At 38.2% G+C, this 21,182-nt stretch overlaps 1 protein-coding gene across 2 annotated transcripts; it reads left to right on the forward strand.

The window, feature by feature from the left end:
* On the forward strand, positions 1 to 20,862 carry CTSS (cathepsin S). Of its 2 annotated transcripts, XM_028088244.2 has the most exons (9): positions 1 to 132; positions 1,065 to 1,191; positions 2,992 to 3,114; positions 3,959 to 4,108; positions 6,658 to 6,885; positions 7,855 to 8,020; positions 9,119 to 9,221; positions 13,694 to 13,707; positions 20,410 to 20,862. In XM_028088244.2, the coding sequence occupies exons 1-9, from the start codon at positions 107 to 109 to the stop codon at positions 20,559 to 20,561; spliced, it is 1,089 nt and encodes a 362-aa protein (XP_027944045.1). In that variant the 5' UTR covers positions 1 to 106; the 3' UTR covers positions 20,562 to 20,862. The 2 variants fall into 2 exon arrangements, with proteins under 2 accessions (XP_027944045.1, XP_027944046.1); XM_028088245.2 differs by lacking the exon at positions 13,694 to 13,707 and having other exon boundaries at positions 2 to 132.
* The last annotated feature ends 320 nt before the right edge of the window (positions 20,863 to 21,182 follow it).

Here is a 21,182-nt window from a genome sequence, read left to right on the forward strand (position 1 = left end):
GGATACCTCATGTGACAAGCCCGGTATCTTTTTAAAGTCAATGTGACTAAAGACCCTCTGCTGCCTTCAAACCTTTGGAGAGGGCTTGCCTTCCCGCATTCATAGTATGGGAGCACCTGCCGGTTCTATGATGTACGTACTGTCTGGTCTTTTTCTACCGCTTGGTCTTTAAACCCTCCGTTTGTGTCTTTAGCTTGCCGTGCCTGCCAGGCTTTAAACTGTTGGTTTCAGGAAGTAAACGAAAATATTGTGCCGCTCAATTTGCCTCTTGTTTTTTTGACTAAAGAAAATCTTTTTTGAAAAGTTAAATGTCTGCTTGCACATCTAAACCTGGGGCTGAAACGTAGCTTTTTTTGGAATATAATCTGAAGATTTACATGGCTGAACTTGCAGCTGTTTTGAATTTAAAAGAATCAGAAAAGAAAGTAGAATCCAGTTTGAGGGAGGTAGTCACTGAATTCTGTTCAAGTCTTTTTGCATTAAATATAGAAGTGGTGTTTTCAAAAGTACTTAAGTGCTTCCTTTGAAATAGATATTTCGATTATTAGAAAAACTGGTTAAAAAATAAAATGACTCTAGGATTTGAAAGCAATATATGGGAGGTGTCTTTCAATTACCTCTAAACAATGTGGATACTTAAATAGACCAATTAAGAAGAGCCCATGTATTCAAAAATTATGCAGATAAACTGATTTTTCAAAGGTCTGCCCCTTGAGAATGGTGGGGGGCGATTTCCCTTGATTAGATTTGTTGGCAAATCCTGTAAAGTCCCTGCCTCCCTCTCCTACCCAGTTCCCCCTACTTTGGATGAAAGTTTGGCATACCAGGTATCAGGAAATTTCTGAAAATCACTTTCTAAAGTGCTACTAAGTATTGGAAGTGGTATTCCAGTCATAAATCTACAGGTTACTCCTTGTGACAATAAATCCCAGAAAGTTTCCTGTATAATTCTGATTTGTATTGTCCTTTTGACAGACTTTACAGTGCTTTTTTTTAATGTAAAAATTTGGTCACAATATATGCAGATAATAGCTACTTTTCTTATGTTACCTTTCCTTTAACAGAAGGAAATGGCTGGTTTGCATGCTCCTGGCGTGCTCCTGTGCACAGGCACAGTTACATAAAGATCCCACTCTGGACCATCACTGGAATCTTTGGAAGAAAACCTATGGCAAACAATACAAGGAAAAAGTACGTGGGATTGTTACTTGGACAATTTGCTTTTGCTCGAGTATCCTATGCTTTCTCCCCCTCAAAATTATATTCTTACAAGCAATGTTTTCAATAAATGTTTACGCATTCATTTCTTGCCAGATTCTATTCTTGGTACCAGAGATATAGCAGGAAACAAAGTTCCTGTTTTTGTGGAGCTCATATGATAGCAGGGGAGACAGGAATTAAGTAAATAAATAAGCAGATATATAGTATGGTAGGTGGTGACAACTGCAGTAGAGAAAAATAAAGCAGGGCATGGGGGTCTAGCGAGACCTAGATCTGGAGGGCTCTGGGAGATGGCTGTGAGGGGCTGGAAGTGATTATTCTTTATATACAACAGAATGCTCAGGGAAGTACCCTCATCAAAGGTGACACGTGAGCCAAGAATTCACAGAAACCAGGGAGCAAACAAAGTTGTAATGGGAATGCAGGTTCCAGGTCAAGGGGGATAAAGTACATGTTTGGGGACAAAAAGACCTATTTCAGTCCCTGGGCATAGAAGCACTACCAGATGTTGTTTTTTGACTTTCAATTCCCATGGTGTACTTTTGTTTTTATTTCAATGAATACTTACTGATTTTTTAAAAGATTTTATTTATTATTTGACACATAGAGAGAGAGAGTGAGAGAGAGAGCAACAAGTGGGGGGAGCTACAGGCAGAGCAAGAGGGAGAAGCAGGCTCCCCGCTGAGCAAGGAGGGCTCCATCCCAGGACCCTGGATCATGACCTGAGCTGAAGGCAGATGCTTAACCCACTGCGCCACCCAGGTGTCCCGGTTAAGGTCTTAAAAATCAGGAAATATATGGGGCACCTGGGTGGCTCAGTCGGGTAAGCATCTGCCTTTGGTTCAGGTCATGATCCCGGGGTCCTGGAATCGAGCCTGAGCCCCCTGTTGGGCTCCCTGCTCAGCAGGGAGTCTGCTTCTCCCTCCTCCCTTGCTCCTCCCCCACGCTCATGCTCTCTCTGTCAAGTAAATGAAATCTTTTTTTAAAAAAAAAGACCTTAACCCTAGCGCTTCAAATAACTGAGTCTTATAACTACATACTATTTCTGAGTTTGGGGGTGCCTGGCTGGCTCAGGAGACTCTTAATCACAACTCTTATTCTCAGGGTCGTGAATTTAAGCCCCATGCTGGGCATGGAGCCTACTCAAAATAATATTTCTGAGGGGCAGCTGGCTGACTCAGTCAGTGGAGCATGTAACTCTTGATCTCGGGGTTGTGGGTTCGAGCCTCACGTTGGGTATAGAATACTTAAAAATAAAATCTTTAAGATATATATATCTCTGACTTTGTAAGCAAGAATTATGTATTAACTTCTTTGATACATTATTTTTGTATAAAAATGACACTTTTAGTAGGATGTGCACTGAGTTGTTTTCTTAGTAGTGATGAATTTTACCCTCATCCAATCCCCTTTAGAAACAAGCCTCTAATTTCAAGGTTAACCAGAGTAAGTTGTTCAGTTAGCACCACTATCTGGTTGGATGAATACTATCTCTCTTTTTAATGATTCCAGTCCCTTGGAAGGAATGAAAATAACTTTTGATTAGTATTCTACTTTTATAATTTATTTCAAAGTTCAAATAACATAATGCTTTTGCACACTTAATAAACTATAGTATAGTGTAAATGTGACTTTTATATGCATGGAGAAACCAAAACTTTTATTTGACTCACTTTACTGTGGTATTTGCTTTACTGCAGTAGTCTGGGGCTGAGCCTACAGTAGTTTTTAGATATGCCTGTGACTATGTTCTTCTTCCTTACGTTTTAGAACGAGGAAGTAGCAAGGCGTCTTATCTGGGAAAAGAATCTAAAATTTGTGATGCTTCACAATCTGGAACACTCAATGGGAATGCATTCATATGATCTAGGCATGAACCATCTGGGAGACATGGTAAGTAAATTACAAATAATCCTACTTTCATCTCTGGGTACGCATGATTTCCATCTCCCCAAAGGCAATCTGAAGGTAAACAGCAAAGGAATGTGTGTGTGTACAAAGTTAGAAAACAGTAGAATTTAAGGACATGAGAATTTGCAGATTCCTTGTTTAGTCCTACTGTGACCACTTTCCTTAATAATTTTTTTAGAGGCATACTTGAAACTCAGAGGCTAGTATTGCTTTTGTTTTTTATTAATTCTAGAAAGCACTGCCCAAAGAGTACTCACAATCTTTTAGAGTAAGTTACCATACTTATGTACATCTGAACTGATAATTCAGTATGGTCCACCTGCCTTCTTAATGAGAGAGTGTGGGTATTTAATATCACAAATACTCTTCTGTTAGTTTTTAAAATGTTTTCTACCCTACAAAACTTTACTGTTGAGGCCAAAATTAAGAATCATAGTACCTCTTGGAAGAGAACACCCTGGGTAGATTAAATTTCTACCTAAATGCAGGCATCTTCTTTGTAATTCTTTCTCACAAGGAAAACCAGTTCAGTCCACTTTTTAGACAGCCCTTGTATAAAATTCTGCCTTGCTTTAAACCAAAAATCTGCCTTCCTGTAACTTCTAGTTTTTATCACTTTCTTCTTCTTCCCAATGCCTAAATGGTTGCTAGGACAGAGTGTGAAAGAGACCCAGATAATTCACCTATCAGATACTTAGCAATACCTATGTTGGTCACAACTACCACTAGTTTTTCTAGGTTGTTAAATTTATTCACAGTTACAGTTATTAGAATATTGAAAAGAAGGTCATAAGTAAAAGGAGATATATATATATTTGTCTTGTAGACCAGTGAAGAAGTGATATCTTTGATGAGTTCCCTGAGAGTTCCCAGCCAATGGCAGAGAAATATCACTTACAAGTCAAACTCTAATCAGAAATTGCCTGATTCTGTGGACTGGAGAGAGAAGGGGTGTGTTACTGAAGTGAAATACCAGGTGAGTATTGTTATCTCAGGCTTCTGTACACCCGGAAGAGCTCTCTCTTCTGTCAATACTTAGTCCAGCTACCTAATTTGGCAGCAGAATCTCCCTAATGTTATTTCTAATGATTTTTGTTATTTGTGTCTTCCCAACTAAATTGTAAGCTCCTTGAGGACAATGTCCACATATCATACTTTATTTGTATTCTCCACAGTTTAGTCCTTGTTTAGTCCTGCTGTGACCACTTTCCTCAACAAATTTTTTAGAGGAATATTTGAAACTTGCGGGCTACTATTGCTTTTGTTTTTTTATTAATTCTAGAAAGCCTTGTTTGAAGATTACTCACAATCTTTTAGAGTAAGTTACCATACTTACATAAATCTAAATTGATAATTAGAATACCAATGGTTAGAGCCACATTAGACAAAACTGTGAACTGAGCAAATATGTTTCTTTAAGACAGATTTTTAGTGCTCATACTATCGATCAACTGCACTGGACCTTCCACCAAGCCAATTGCCTGAGAAACAGTATTGTGTATGTGAGAGAATATTGATCAGGAAGTTTCTCCCTACATTTCAGGATTGAAGGAGAGGGAAAACCCAGAGCTGAGAGTGGCCTGTAAATTGTACCAGTCAACTCATGACTAGGCTTGCATTGTTACAGTAAGAAATACAGTGTGGGTTTTATAAATTTGTTCCTATGTTTTTGTATTTCCTTTAGTTCGCTTTAAGGGGTGCCTGGGTGGCTCAGTTGGTTAAGCATCGGACTCTTGATCTCAGCTCAGGTCTTGATCTCAGTGTTGTGAGTTCAAGCCCCATGTTGGACTCTATGCTGTCCATGGAGACTACTTTAAAAAAAAAGAGTGGCAAAAATCCTAAATAAGGGTAAAACACATGTATCACCTTATAGGCGAGGGTAAGGGAGAAGAAGCCAAGTGTTCTGAGCATCTGCCCCAGCTGGTAACCAATGAAGAAAGTAAACATATATTTTTATTTTTATTTATTTATTTATTTAATTTACTTTTTTTTAAAGATTTTATTTATTTATTTGACAGAGAGATAGAGAGAGGGCACAAGTAGGCAGAGTGGCAGGCAGAGGAAGAAGGAGAAACAGGCTCTCCGCTGAGGAGGGAGACTGATGTGGGGCTCGATCCCAGGATCCTGGGATCATGACCTGAGCTGAAGGCAGACACTTAACCAACTGAGCCACCCAGGCGCCCCTTTTATTTATTTTTAAAGATTTTATTTACTTATTTGAGAGAGAGTGAAAGCGAAAGAGAGTAAACATATTTTTTAAAGAATTAATTAATTTATATTTGAGAGAGAGCCCAGGTGCGGGGAGGGGCTGAGGGAGAGGGAGAAGCAGAATCTCCACTGAGGAGAGTGCCTGACACAGGGCTCCATCCCAGGACCCCGGGATCATGACCTGAGCCAAAGGCAGACGCTTAACTGACTGAGCTACCCAGGTGTCCCAAAAGTAAAAATTAAGAAGTGAATGGTACTGCTAATATCTTATTCTGTTCTTCCTAGATATTTTTCTTGCAATTTCTAGTTTCTTACTAGAACTTGGCTGGCTCAGTCAGTAGAGCATGCAACACTCAATCTCCGGGTCATGAGTTCAAGCCCCATGTTGGTCATGGAGGCTACTTAAAAAAATAAGAAAATAAAAGTTTGGGAAGATCCAGTAAAGTACACATTTAGGTATTAAATATAAACAATCTAATGGAGCTCCTTTCCCTGGATGCTTGCATTTTAATAGGTGATTTTGCTTTAACCAAAAGCAAATTCAATTTGCTTCCTTTGGGTAGAGAGCAAGGTGGAATGAAGGAAGAAGTGAAGAGAACAATTATGATAAGGCTCTGGATCTTTTTTAACTAAAGCAGCTTTGTGTTTTTCTGTTTGTTTATGCTTCCCTGTAAACTATCTTTGATCAAAAAATTATGAAGCTAAAAATGTGTGGAAAAAGGGGCACCTGGGTGGCTCGGTCGTTAAGCGTCTGCCTTCGGCTCAGGTCATGATCCCAGGGTCCTGGGATCGAGCCCCGCATTGGGCTCCTTGCTCAGCAGGAAGCCTGCTTCTCCCTCTCCCACTCCCCCTGCTTGTATTCCCTCTCTCTGTCAAATAAATAAAATCTTTAAAAAAAAAGTTTGAGAATATTTAACCATATATTTTCAGGCCTTATTTGACAGGAGAAAAGGTATTTTAGGTCAAGAGCTCCTCTCAAAATCACTATACTGTAGATGACTATCTACCTTACTTATGGGTGAAGATAGCTGGGATCTAGTGCATGCTCAGTAGGTACTGTTTCTTAATATATTTGATTATGGCAATTATGCTCTGAGCTCAGCCATTTGCAAATCTCTCCCAATATAGGACCTTGCTCAGAGAATAATCAAGTATTTCATCTTCATGTCCATGTCTAAGAAATGAAGAAACTGTAGTGCGGGGAGCTGTTCCTGTAACAACCGACAGAACTGACATGTTGGGAGGTACCCAGTTTGTGTTATGGAAGTCCTCCTTCCCGACTCTCTGATTACCTTTGTGACCTTGTCTCTGTTTTAGGGTGCTTGTGGTGCTTGTTGGGCTTTCAGCGCTGTGGGGGCCCTGGAAGGACAGCTGAAGCTGAAAACAGGAAAGCTGGTATCCCTGAGTGCACAGAACCTGGTAGATTGCTCAACTGAAAAATACAGGAATGAAGGCTGCCATGGTGGCTTCATGACAGAGGCTTTCCAGTATATTATTGATAACAAGGGCATCGATTCGGAAGCTTCCTATCCCTACAAAGCTATGGTGTGTCACAAGCAAACTTTTTTGGGACTTTATGCTATCCCTTGACTAACTGAATTAAACTCACAACCAAGCCAATCGCTTGAGAAGCAGTGTATGAAAATCCTGATCAAGAATTCTTAAATTTTCAAGAGTTCGCTGCATTAGTCAGTAGTCTTCTTAATTCATCAGTGGCACAATGGTCTTAAACAAGTAGAATTCATGAAAAATGGATTTTCAGTAAACCTGAGATTTCTTTCTGTTCATCTGCTTGGTATTTCAACTTGTTTTTCCTACGGCCTCCCATGCTCAACCTCATTCTCAGATCATCAACCACATCATTCTCCTACCTACTAAAAAGCTAAATAATGCTCTCTTCTTTCTCCTCACAAGTTCATGACATATTTTGTTAAATGAATTAATATATCCATATTACTGAAAATTTAGAAAACATAAAAATACCACTCCAAAACATTCTACCTTAACCACCATTATTTTGGTTTATTTCTTTCAAGTTCTTTGTCCTATTAAGCATTTAAAAAACCATACATGTATGCACAACAAAAGTGAATATTTATAACCTCTCTTTCCAACTAAAATATGCACTCTAAGTGTTTTTCAGATTACATGGTCTTTATAAACCATCATTATGCACGCATTATATCATCAAAAAGATTTTAAAGAAGTTCTAGTATAGAGTTTATGATCTTTACATAGTATACCCCTACAATCCACCTGAGAGGGACATTATCCAGCAACTTTTGCATGCATGAAGATGTTCACAATTTAAAACAATATAATCATTATGTATTTCCTCTGTTACTGGTGAAACATGGAACTGTTAGGGTTTTGGAAGATTTGATTTTTCTTCCTTTAAAAGGAAGAAGGAACCTTAGGCATCGGAAAGGCTAAATGAGGAAAGAAAGCATATTTGAAATCCAGACTTAGGATGTTGGTAATATAAAGGAAGTTGATTTATACCTTTTTTTGCAGGATGGAAAGTGCAGGTATGACTCAAGAAATCGAGCTGCCACATGTTCAAAGTATACTGAACTTCCCTTTGGCAGCGAAGATGCCTTGAAGGAAGCTGTGGCCAATAAAGGACCTGTGTCTGTTGCTATTGATGCAAAACACTCTTCTTTCTACCTGTACAGAAGTGGTAAAAACTCAGATGTGCTATCTTCTTATTATATGCGGCCCCTGCACCATAAGAAAGAATATTATCCTTCCCCATCACCCCACCTCTGATTGTTCAGGTTAAACAGAATCCTTCATTTCATATATGTATTTTATATCCAGTTCTAATTAGTAAAGTAATACTCAACAAAATTTCCTAGTACTATAGGCCAAGTACTATGATAAATTCTTTCCATGCATTATCTTATTTAATCCTCACAATAACCCTATTTTAGAGATGAACAAGTCTTAGGCAGTTAACTTGCCAAAAGTCATAGTCTGGAAGTGGTCAGCTAGGATTAGAAACCATGCTACTTTGACTCCAGAGCCTGGGCTCCTAACCCCTGGAGCCACTGTGCACTGTAGGTGCAGCACTGCGGGATACAAGGAGGGCAACCGCCAGTGTTAGAGCATTGTGTTAAACCAAGTAAATGGCTATACTGTTTTATTTAAAAAAAAAAGCCTCACCCGAAGATCATTTCATCTAGTAAAGAATAAAAATATACGGGATAAACAATTTAGGAATATATACAAAGAAATACAGTAACTGACATAACTGAGTCTATATAAATTAAAAATGATTAGAAAAAGGGGGCACCTGGGTGGCTCAGTCGGTTAAGTATCCAACTCTTGATTTCAGCTCAGGTCATGATCTCAGGGTAGTGAGATTGAGCCCCATGTCAGGCTCTACACTCAGCACAGAGTCTGCTTGGGATTCTCTCTCTCTCTCTCTCTCCCTCTGCCCCTCCTCTTGCTCGTGCTCACTCGTGGTCTCTCTCTCAAATAAATAAATAAATAAAATCTTTAAAAAGTAATTAGAAAAAGGTAGCTGTTTATCAAAGATTTCTGAGGGAACTGTGACTGGATCAATGCCAAACTTGGCAAGAAAACCAATAAATACAGAATTGATGGCAAAGAATTATGAACTCCACATAGTTTAATGAGAGCATATGTTCCTAAAATCATAATTCAACTTGCTTGCCATGTATATAAAACAGTCTACTAAAAGCAATAGCATTTTCAAATGTCCTTATTATCACATACCGTTCACTCTTTTTCTCCACCTATATTTTATTCTCAGGTGTCTACTATGACCCATCCTGTACTCAGAATGTGAATCATGGTGTATTAGTGGTTGGCTATGGTAACCTTAATGGGAAAGACTACTGGCTTGTGAAAAACAGGTAATATATTTGCACTTTAGTGCATATTTAATTAAAATAAGGAATTCGATGGTGCTTCAACAAATGCTTTCCTGTGATTATGATGATGATGATTATGATAATGACAATGATAAACATTCATAGCTTCTTATAAAGTAACATTATAAATTAATTACTCAGTGCCCCCATTTCCTCACTTCCTATTCTGGCTTCAGCAGTTTATTTTCATGATTTTTCTTCTAGAATACTTCTCTGACTGTTCCTTCTCAGTCTCCTTTATAAATATCTATTCCTCTGCTTAGTCCCCAAATGTTGGTCTTTCCTCCGGGGCTCCATCCTTTGCCCGTTACTCTTCTTAGCCTACACTTTTCTTGTGATTTTAGCCATAACCTATATGCTGATAACTTTAAAGCTCAAGCTCTAGCTCTATCCTCTGCCCTGAAATTTGGACTTATTTATCTGGACATATCCACTTCCATGTATCTTAGTTTCTCCAAACTCCGTATATTCAAGGAATTCAGTACCCTCTCTACCATATTGTGTCCTTCCCCAGAACTTCCTATCTCACTAAATGGCAACGACATACAACACAGTCACCCAATTAGATACTATAGATTTGTTGTAGGCCAGATCTAATCAAGCAATAAGTCAAACTAATTTCCCACATATCTGTCCTTGCTTCTGTCACCTCTCCATTTCTTCCATTATTGCTTTGGTTCAGACATCTCTTGCCTGGACTATTCCTGTAGCCTTCAAGCTGGTCTCCTTTACTCTCAAATCCATCTTTTGTAAACTGCTTCCAAACTGGTATGTCTCAGATATGACAAACTGGGCTTATAATTGTTCTACAGAGTACCATTTGGTATAAAATTAATGTTCCCTAGTGGAGAAGACAAGTCATCTATGTTGTGGTCCCTGCCTGGCTTGCCAGGCTCAGTTGCTGGCACTTGTCTCACACTTTTCATTCCAGTTACATTGAACTATACACAGAGTTCCTATACATACCATTTTATCTTTAATATCTTCATGTCTTGGTTATGCTATTCCCTCTGCCGGGAACATTCTTTCTCCTCACTTGGTTTATTTCTCCTTTTCCTTCAAAACCAGCTAAGGCATTCTCTATACCAGAAATTTCCTTCTAAATCCTTGGGCTGGGTAAAATGTCTTTTTTCTATGTTTGCAAAATGTCTTATGTACACTGGAGTATTTTATACATTATATTTAAATTGTATGTTTACCTATCTATGACTAATATTCGGTATGCACCTTTGGGGTAAAGATCTGTATTGTCCTTGTGTCCTTAGCACAATACATGGCACACATAGAAGATGGTAGTATTTGTATGGCCTATTGGGAAAGTAGTTGAGGAAACAATATCTTGGTTCACTTGTAACCTATTCACAGCACTGATCAGCTTGGGCCTGGACCAATGATAACGTTTTTATATGAAGCAATGTTTTCACTTACATCTTTTTTCTTGTTGACTTCCTACAGTATGTATTCTAACTTCCCTTCCCTATTGAAACTGCTCTTCTGGAAGACCATTTATATCTTTTAGTGTTTAAATTCAAAACTCCTTCTCAGCACTTACTCATTCAGTGAGCATTTACTAGGCATCTACAATGTGATGGGCATTATCTAGGCCCTGGAAATACAAAAATTAATGAGAAATCATCCTGTCCCAAAAAAAGCTCACATAACAGTCCAGTGGGGAATTAGATATATTTTTAAAACAATAAAACACAACACATCACGGTATAATGATACATGTCTCAATGGCTATGGGGCCATAGATGAGGAGATGCCTAACTGCCTAAAAGTTTCACAGAGAAGGCGCTACTTATTTGCATTAAGTTTTCAGATGAGTGGAATTGTTCATGTGTTAGAGGAGGAAAATAAATGGCCCAATCACCTAAAAAGGATATGCAATGGCACACAAATGTGAAAAATCTCTCGGCTTTATGAACTCTCTACTGCATTTATTTCTTTGGCATCTACGAAATAAGACATAACACTATCCTGACTCATTTTGCTGTATCAGCTTTAGCCTCATTTCTTACTTTCTTCCACCTGTCCCTTATGCTCAAGCTCTAGCTGTACTAACGAATACTCATCTGCAACTTTAGTTTCAACTATTGCCATTATGTGGGTGACAGCCAATTCACAAACTCTAAAAACGATCTCTCTACTAAGCAACAGACTTCCATGTCCAACTTCCAACTTGACAGCTTTGTGAAAAAATCCAAATTTCCAGGTCGCCTGGGTGGCTCAGTCAGTTAAGCAACTGACTCTTGGTTTCAGCTCAGGTTGTGGTCTCATGGGTTTTAAGATGGAACCTCGGGCCCCCAGCTGCCCTGCCCTCCACACTCAGCAGGGAGTCTGCTTGAAGAGTCTCTCCCTCTGCCCCTCCCGCCACTCACATGTGCTCTCTCTCTAAAAAATAAATAAATATTTTTTAAAAAATCCAAATTTCCAGGTGCCTGTGTGGCTCAGTTGGTTAAGCATCTGCCTTCAGCTTGGGTCATGATCCCAGGGTCCATGGGAGTCCCATGTCAGGCTCCCTGCTCAGTTGGGAGTCTACGTCTCCTTCTGCCCCTCCCTGCTTGTGTTCTCTCTCTCTCTTGCTCCCTCTCTCTCTTAAATAAGTAAAATCTTTAAAAAAATGCAAATTTCCCACCTGCCTACCCTACTGCTACTCACAACACACACACACTCTCTCTCTCTCAACAAGTCTAAATTCAAATTCCCTCTCTCCTTCCATCTAAACTTTCCTTCCACTCTCCACCCCTGAAAAGTATTTTAGAATAAGCCCAAGGGAAAATAATTCCCTATTTTGAGTAATGCATCACCATCTTCAGGTTATCAAAGCCTTGGTATCATCTTGGACTCTCCTGTCTCTCCTTCAATCCATATAGCCCTGTCCATTCGGCCTTTGAATCATATTTTATATTTCTTTCTATTCCTGCTCTATTTCAGATTCCATTCTCACCCAGCCTCGGAAGTATCTTCTTAAAATATAGATCATGTAAACCCATGGTCAAAAATTCTAAATAGTTTACCATTGTCATCATAATGAAGTCTAAATTCCTAATCAGGTGTTCAAGATTCTCCATTATCTAGTTTCCAACATAGCTTTCTAGACTTTTCTCCCCCTATGTTCTCATGCACCCATATTTACACTCTGGCCACAGTGAACTACTTACTCATCATTCCTAAGTTTATAGACACTTAGCTATTTCTGTTTCTTATGCTATTTTATCTTTCTGAAATACCCTTAAAGCCCATTGCTGCCTACAGAAATCCCACCTGTCTATGGTGAAATGGGCACTTGCATACATTCCAGTGGAAGAATAAATTGTCACAATCCTTCTTGAAAGCAATTCGATAATATGAATCAAAACCTTTTTAAATGTTCACTTTCTTTGTCCAATTTTTTCTCATTTCTTTGAATCTATATGAAGAAAATAATCCTAAATATGGGGAAAGCTTCATACCCAATTTATGTAAATTGTAGCATTCATTCTTCTTCTTTAATAGTGAAAACCAGGGCGCCTGGGTGACTCAGATGGTTGAGTGTCTGCCTTTGGCTAATACCTAATAGGGACAATATTAAACTATTACACACTCAAGCCCATGTATTAGAAATTATATTTACTCAGACTATTATTAATAACCTGATAAAATACTTATAATAGATTTTTAAAATTTTTTTATTGTTATGTTAATCACCATACATTACATCATTAGTTTTGGATGTAGTGTTCCATGATTCATTGTTTGTGCATAACACCCAGTGCTCCACGCAGAACGTGCCCTCTTTAATACCCATCACCAGGCTAACCCATCCCCCCAACCCCCTCCCCTCTAGAACCCTCAGTTTGTTTTTCAGAGTCCATCGTCTCTCATGGTTGGTCTCCCCCTCCGATTTCCCCCCCTTCATTCTTCCCCTCCTGCTATCTTCTTCTTTTTTTTTCTTAACATATATTGCATTATTATAATAGATGTTTAAATGGAGAATACTGGGCCACCTGGGTGGCTCAGTCATTAAGCATTTGCCTTTGACTTAGGTCATGATCCCAGGGTCCTGGGATCGAGCCCCACATCAGGCTCCCTGCTTGGCAGGAGGCCTGCTTCTCCCTCTCCCACTCCCCCTGCTTATGTTCCTGCTCTCGCTGTGTCTCTCTCTGTCAAATAAATAAATAATGATCTTTACATAGTATACCCCTACAATCCACCTGAGAGGGACATTATCCAGCAACTTTTGCATGCATGAAGATGTTCACAATTTAAAACAATATAATCATTATGTATTTCCTCTGTTACTGGTGAAACATGGAACTGTTAGGGTTTTGGAAGATTTGATTTTTCTTCCTTTAAAAGGAAGAAGGAACCTTAGGCATCGGAAAGGCTAAATGAGGAAAGAAAGCATATTTGAAATCCAGACTTAGAATGTTGGTAATATAAAGGAAGTTGATTTATACCTTTTTTTGCAGGATGGAAAGTGCAGGTATGACTCAAGAAATCGAGCTGCCACATGTTCAAAGTATACTGAACTTCCCTTTGGCAGCGAAGATGCCTTGAAGCCAGGCAGATCTTGGTTAGAATACTAGTTCCCTTGGGGCACCTGGATGGCACAGTGAGCTAAGCTTCTGATTCTTGGTTTCGGCTCAGGTCATGATCTTAGGGTCATGCATTTGAGCTCTACATCAGGCTCCACACTCAGCGGGGAGTCTGCTTGAGATTCTTTCCTTCTCCCTCTCCCTCCCCATCTGCCCCTCCCACGTGCATGCATGCACTCTCTCACTTGCTCTTTCTCTCTCAAATAAATAAATAAATAAAATATTTAAATGTTCAGCAATAGATAAATAGATAAGGAAGATGGGACACACACACACACACACACACACACACACACAATAGACTATTACTCAGCCATAGAAAAAGAATGAAATCTTGTTATTCATGACAACATGTATGAACCTAGCATAATGCTAAGTGAAATAAGTTAGATAAACAAATACCATATGATTTCACTTATATGTAGAATCTAAAAAATAGAACAAAACAGAAATAGCGTCCTAGATACAAGAAGCAAACTAGTGGTTACCAGAAGGGGAAGGGTTTGGGTGGATGGGAAAAATAGGTAAAGGGGATTAACAGGTACAAACTTCCAGTTATAAAATAAATAGGTCATGGGGATATAATGTACAGTATAGAGAATATTGTCAATAATATTGTAATAACTTTGTATAGTGACAGGTGGTAACTAGACTTAGCATGAGGATCATTTGTAATGTATAAAAATATCAAATCACTGCGAAATCACGCTTGAAACTAATAGGATATTGTATGTCAATTATGCTTTTTCTTTTTAAAAAGGGAGGAGTTTAATCTAATCTACAGATCAATGAGTAATGGCCCAAAGTTATTGGGCATAGAATAATTTTAGCCTGGGGAAAAAAATTAAAAGCATTAACCATAAGCTAATGAGAACCTTAAATGTGAGTGACACACACTCCCCAAAAACTAAGAAAGCACCCAGAACACCTTTAAGCAATATCTGGTGAACTCTCTAAGATAAATAGTTGCAAAATTGATGGGTCTCTAGATAATGAGGTAAGTCAGTGGAGCTGATGGATGGGAGACTGGAATGCCTCCTTTTCATCCATAAATGGATTAAATTAGTAAAATACAAGGTGGAAAAAAAGAACATATTCCATTTTCCCTCACTGAAAGCTACTGTCTGATCTTTCAGGAGATCCTGACTCTTAGAGTTAATGTTCTACATTAAACTCATATGTACTGCCTCCTCTCCATGGAATCAGAGGCTGGAAAAGAGTTAAAAAAGGAAAAAGTTGTAATCTAATGATTTTTCTTAGAGATTTCTCTACAAAGAGATTAGGAATGTACATATTGATTTATAACTCAAATAGGATATTTATTCCCACTACTCCACTGAAATCACTCTTGTCAAAATCAACAATCACCTCCATCTTGCCTCATTAAATAGTTGTCAGGTCTCATCTTCCTGCACTCTTAACGTTTGATGTATGGTTACTCTCTACTTTCCAAAACACTTTATTTGACTTTCAGGGGACCATACCCCCCTGATTTTCTTCCTACTTTACCTCTCAGTCTCCTGAGTTCTATAGTTCCTCTTATTCTTCCTCACTTTTATTTATTTTTTTTAAAGATTTTATTTATTTATTTATTTCACACACACACACACACACACACACACACACACACACACACAGAGCGAGCAGGAACACAAGCAGGGGGAGTGGGAGAGGGAGAAGCAGGCTTCCCGTGGAGCAGGGAGCCCAATGCGGGGCTTGATCCCAGGACCCTGGGATCATGACCTGAGCCGAAGGCAGACGCTTAACAACTGAGCCACCCAGGCACCCCCTCACTTTTAAATACTATAATGCCTCAGGCCTCAATTTCTCTCTCTCTTTATACTCTTTTGATGATCTCATTTAGTGTCAGGGTTTTAAACAACAAGCAGATGATGACTCTCAACTTTACACCTTCAGCCCTATCTCTTTTCTGAACTCCAGACTCCATATCCAAAAGCCTACTATTTGACTTCTCCACCTGAGTATCTATAGGCCCCTTTAACTTAGCACGTCCAAAACAGACTCTTGACACCCTGCCCACTGCTCCAATTTTTCCCATCTCAGTGTATGCCAACAGCATTTACCCCAGGTCAAAATATTGGAACCATCCTTTCTTTCTTCGTTTGATACCTCACACCTAACCCATCAGCATATTCTGTCATTTCTATCATCATTAAATTTTCCCAAATCTTACCACTTCTCAATATCTCTACTGTTACTGCTCTAATTCAAGTCACCATCCATCTGTCTCTTGGTCTATTGCAATAGTCTCCTGACTGGTAGTTACTTCCCCTCTTGTTTGTTTGCAGTGAATCCTCTATACAGTAGCCAGGATGATCTTTCTGAAGCATAAAGCAGATGATGTTACTTCTCCCCAAATGCTCTAATGGCTTTCCTTTACACACAGAACAAAATCCATGACCTATAAAGCCATGACAATTTCTGGCCTCAGCCTGTATCTCCAACGACATTTCCCACTACATTCACCTGTCTCACTCAGCTCCAAGAACGCTAGCTTTTTTTCAGTAACTTTTCTCAAGGTACACTTGCTATTTCTCACACATCAGGTTTATTCCAGCTCTTTTTCCAAATCTTTGCATCATTTGCACCTTCACTTACTGTCTTTGCTCAAATATTTCCTCAGAGAAGCATTCCCTAACTACTCCTTCTAAAATGTAGCCCTGAGGGATGCATGGGTGGCTCAGTTCGTTAAGCATCTTCCTTCAGCTCAGGTCATTGATCCCAGGGTCCTGGGATCGAGTCCCGCATTGGGCTCCTTGCTCAGCAGGGAGCCTGCTCCCTCTCCCTGCCACTCCCCCTGCTTGTGGGTGTGCTCTCTCTCTCTCTCTGACAAATAAATAAATAAAGTCTTTAAAATAAATAAGTAAAATAAATAAATAAATAAAATGTAGCCCCAATTCCCAACATTCCATATCTCCTTACTCTGCTTTATTTTTCTTTATAGTACTTCTATTTTATCATATTATTTATTTGTTTATTGTATGTTTCCTATGTAGGCTTTGAAAAGACTTCGTCTATCTTGTTTGCCTAATGCCTAGAATAGTATCTGGCACAGCCTAGGAAGCTCAGAACTGCAGTTTATTACAAAAGAAACTGGCATACATTCTAGAAGGAATGTCTAACAAGTTAGTAGTCTACAATACGCAGGGAGAAGATAGGGTGGCCAACCATCTCACCATGTCAAATACTAATGGGTTTCCTAGGCCACAGGGCTTTTTTTTTTTTTAAACCAGAATAGTCCCTGGCAAACTGGACTGTTGGTTACTCTAGAAAAAGGCTGTATTTTTTTTAAAGGGGATAGACTCTACTTGAGTCCAATCAAATGGACTCAGACTTGGATAATAACAAACATAGCCACCTCTACTTACTGAGTATTTACTACATATACAGACACTGTGCAAGTACTTTAAATACATTTTCTCACTTAATTTTTAAGGTAACTTCTGAGATATGCATTTTATCTCCATAATACAGAATAGGAAACTCATGATACTAAGAGAGTTAAGAAACTTGCCTGCGGGTAAACGGTTTGAATGAAAGGGCTATAGAGCCAGTAACAATAAACAACTTGGTTAAGGACTAGAATGAACATTTGGAGCAGACGTTGCATAGTTCTGAAGGAAAGAATTTGTCCTCATGTTTATTTAGCTTGAGATTTTTAATCAGTTTTATTCTTTAAGGGAGGGTTAGCAGGACTCAGTCAAAAAGAGGTCTGGGATTTCTACAAAGTTTGGGACAGTTGATCTTGGTTTATGAAGCTGGGAAGAGTAAGCTATCCAGATTCTGAATAGGACCTCACTGAGTTCATACTGTTAGTAATTAGAACTCAATTCAACTTTCGTTACCAGAACTTAGGTTCAAATTCAATTTGTCTAAAATTTTTTACCTACTTTTTTAAAAATTTTATTTTATTATGTTAATTACCGTACATTACATCATTTTGTAGTGTTCCATGATTCATTGTTTGCATATAACACCCAGTGCTCCATCCAATACGTGCCCTCTTTAATACCCATCACCAGGCTAACCCATCCCCCCAACCCCTTCTCCTCTAGAATCCTCAGTTTGTTTCTCAGAGTCCATAGTCTCTCATGGTTCATCTCCCCTGGAACAAATAATACATTATATGTTAAAAAAAAAAAAAGAAGATAATAGGAAGGGAAAAATGAAGAGGGGGAAATCGGAGGAGGAGATTTACATACTTTTTTAAGGCAGTGAAATAATTACAAAGCAAGATATAGTAAGATATCGATTATATAAGGTCCTGGATGTTCTGGTCTGAATTTCATCCCTCATGCTACCTCACTCACAGGAATAATGTAGGGTTAGGGATAGTATAAATGTTAGAGTAGGCCTTGGAGTAAAACAATCCTAGATTTGTGCTCTGGCTTCATAATTAACCATCTGAGCAAGCCATTTTACCACTTTGACCATTTTTCTCTTCAGTACAAAGAAGATACTACCCACCTCACAGGGTGGTAATAAAGTGAGGTAGTATATGTTAAGGTGCTTAGCACAGAGCTAAGTGCTCAATAAATGATGGCTATTAATATTAATAATAGCTTCACCAGAATTTATTATTATTGTCTTTGGATACTAAAAGAATACTGCATCCATTGATAAGAGGTAACAGTGGAGTTTGGATTTTATTCTAAAGATTTTGGGGAGGCATTAAAGGATTTTAAGCAGTGAAGTGGCAATAAATGAAAGGAAACAATAAAGAAGCCGTGAAAGAGTTTAAGAAGGAGTGAGCAGAGAGAGAAGGGAAAAAACAGGACACGTTATTATCTTAAGGCCAGGAGAGAAGTGGAGACAACCTCGTTAAGTGATAAGAGAAAAATAAGACCTGCGAAGTGTCCACTGTATGGCTGATACAGAGAATATTTCAGGCCCATTAGAGCACAGCCATTTTAAATGATGCTATTTGTCTGCTTTGCAATAAAGCAACATTTCTTAGTTTCTCCACCGCATGCAAAGACACAACCCACCTTTCCTTTGAGTCCTGAGCAAAAATTTGCAACGGCTTCCCTTTGCCTATGGAATTCAAACTACAGGCTCCTTAGCCTGTTGTTCTAAGCTCTTCACAACATAGCCCCAAACCAACTTTCTATCTTTTTTGTCTCCTACTACCCTAAAGACATCCAATTTTCCCTTCAACTAAATGTCTTGCTGTCCTCAGTAGGCATTTTCAGTAGGCATTTTCTCAAATTCATGCTTTTATTTGTATCCTAGTTATAGCACTTAATGAATTTGCTTCATAATTATTTGTATATCTGCAATTACAAAATCTCAGAGTCATAAGAAAACTTAAGAAAATATTTCTCTCACAAAAATCTTGTCAGTTTTTTCACTAGTCTGTGGCAAAATGAGACAAAAAGAATATTTTGGTGCATCCTTCATAAATATATAAATTTATTTGGCTCAAAGGACTATCCTTTAATTGGAGACTATGTCCTTTTAAGTTTTGTTTTGGTGTTGAGACATCCTTTCTTTTACAATATGATGGTGATATAAAGAGTATTTTTTTTAATGTCTGTACTTGCTAATTTAAAAATTGGTAACTTTGGGGTGCCTGGGTGGCTCAATCAGTTAAGCATCCGACTTGATTTCGGTTATGATCTCAGGGACATGGGATTAAATCCCACATTGCGCACCGTGCTCAGTGTGGAGTCCGCTTGAGATTCTCTCTCCCTCTCCCTCTGCCCCTGCCCCTATCCCTGCTCACTCGCTCTCTCTCTCTCTCTCTCAGAATCAATCAATAAAATCTTTAAAATACCTATAAAATATTGATCTTTAAAATACCTGTAAAATATTGGTAACTTTATGTAAATTTGTAAAATTTTTTTAATTCTCAAAGTTCATAAAATAAAAAAGCGAGAGAACCATTGATCTCTTCTAACCCTTACCTGACCCACAAATTCCCTCTGCAACATCTCTAACAAGTTATGCAAACCTCTGATTGAACACTTCCAGAGCCAGTGGAAGTGTTAGGAGCCACCTCCTCCTAAGATAGCATATGCCATTTTTTCACAGCTTTACCTGTGAGAAAAATCTTACCTCAGCTCCACTTCTAGGTCAAAAAGCTGTTTGAGAGCTGCACTTTTTATTGCTTACTTCAGAATTCCCTACTTTATGCCTTTTCCATGGTAGTCACTCAAAAATATTTCTTAATTGACATTCTCTAAAGGAATCTAAGTTTGACAAAAATTATAACCTATGATCCTGTAATGCAAAAACATTTAGCGATGGGGTCTTGGAAAGGACAATAACACCCTTTTCCTGCAGGAGGCATATTTACAAAGTAGGGGGATTAACGGTTTGGGATGGAATTTGTATTGTTTTCCTTAGGTATTAAGTCTATTCATCAATATAGCACTAAAGCTTTCCAGACTATCCTTTGAAAATTGCCTAAAAGCCCTGGGGAAATTATTATATTATTTTGTTCTAATTTTGTTTTATAGCTTTTCATATATAATCACTTTAGGAGAAAAACAATCTAGGAGATAAAAAGTTGATAATATGATTTGATTATATTCATTTGTAATTTTGTGTTATTTCTTTTTCTAAAGCTGGGGCCTCAACTTTGGTGAACAAGGATATATTCGGATGGCAAGAAACAGTGGAAATCACTGTGGGATTGCTAGTTATCCCTCTTACCCAGAAATCTAGAGGATCTCTTCATTTTATAACAAGTCCAAAAAAACGAAACACTTTCTCTTAACTTAATTTTACCTGCTATAACCTGTAGAAATAAGTATGTGTGGCCAGTGTATATTTACTGTACTAATAGAATATATTTTGACTCTTCTATTTTTTTTAGCTTTGCAGATATTGGAAAAATTTTGCTACATAAATTAATAATGCACTATAGATATACCTGTATGAGAACTGGTCAACTGAAGAAATCTGTCATGCTTGTTTTGTCACTCTTATTTTACATGCTTTGTCTTTTTAAGTTCCCGGATACCCTTTTGTAATATGATGGCATATAAATGCTTAATAAATATCTCTTTTCAACTTTGTATCATTACCACATACCATTCTTTTCTTATCCTTAGATAACTATTATAACCTATCATGAGGATGTAAATTATAGTATGCTGGTGAAGGGCTTTGGCAAATTTAATGGAGGAAACTACTAGGTTATTAATGTTGTGAGGGCTCAGATTGTATCTTTGCACATTAAAGGATTAGATAATTTTTTTAAAGTAGGCAAATACTTAAGATGCAATCTGTTTTTAAGCACTTTAGAAGAATCATTTTAATGATCAACAATTAATATACTAATTATTAGCAATTTGGCCAAAACCTTTTGGGGGCAAATAATTAAGTCAACCTGAAT

The sequence above is a fragment of the Eumetopias jubatus genome, unplaced genomic scaffold (genome assembly GCF_037043125.1).
Source record: "Eumetopias jubatus isolate StellerSeaLion01/CBP00866 unplaced genomic scaffold, mEumJub1_p1.0 scaffold_4, whole genome shotgun sequence".
Lineage (NCBI taxonomy): Eukaryota > Metazoa > Chordata > Mammalia > Carnivora > Otariidae > Eumetopias > Eumetopias jubatus.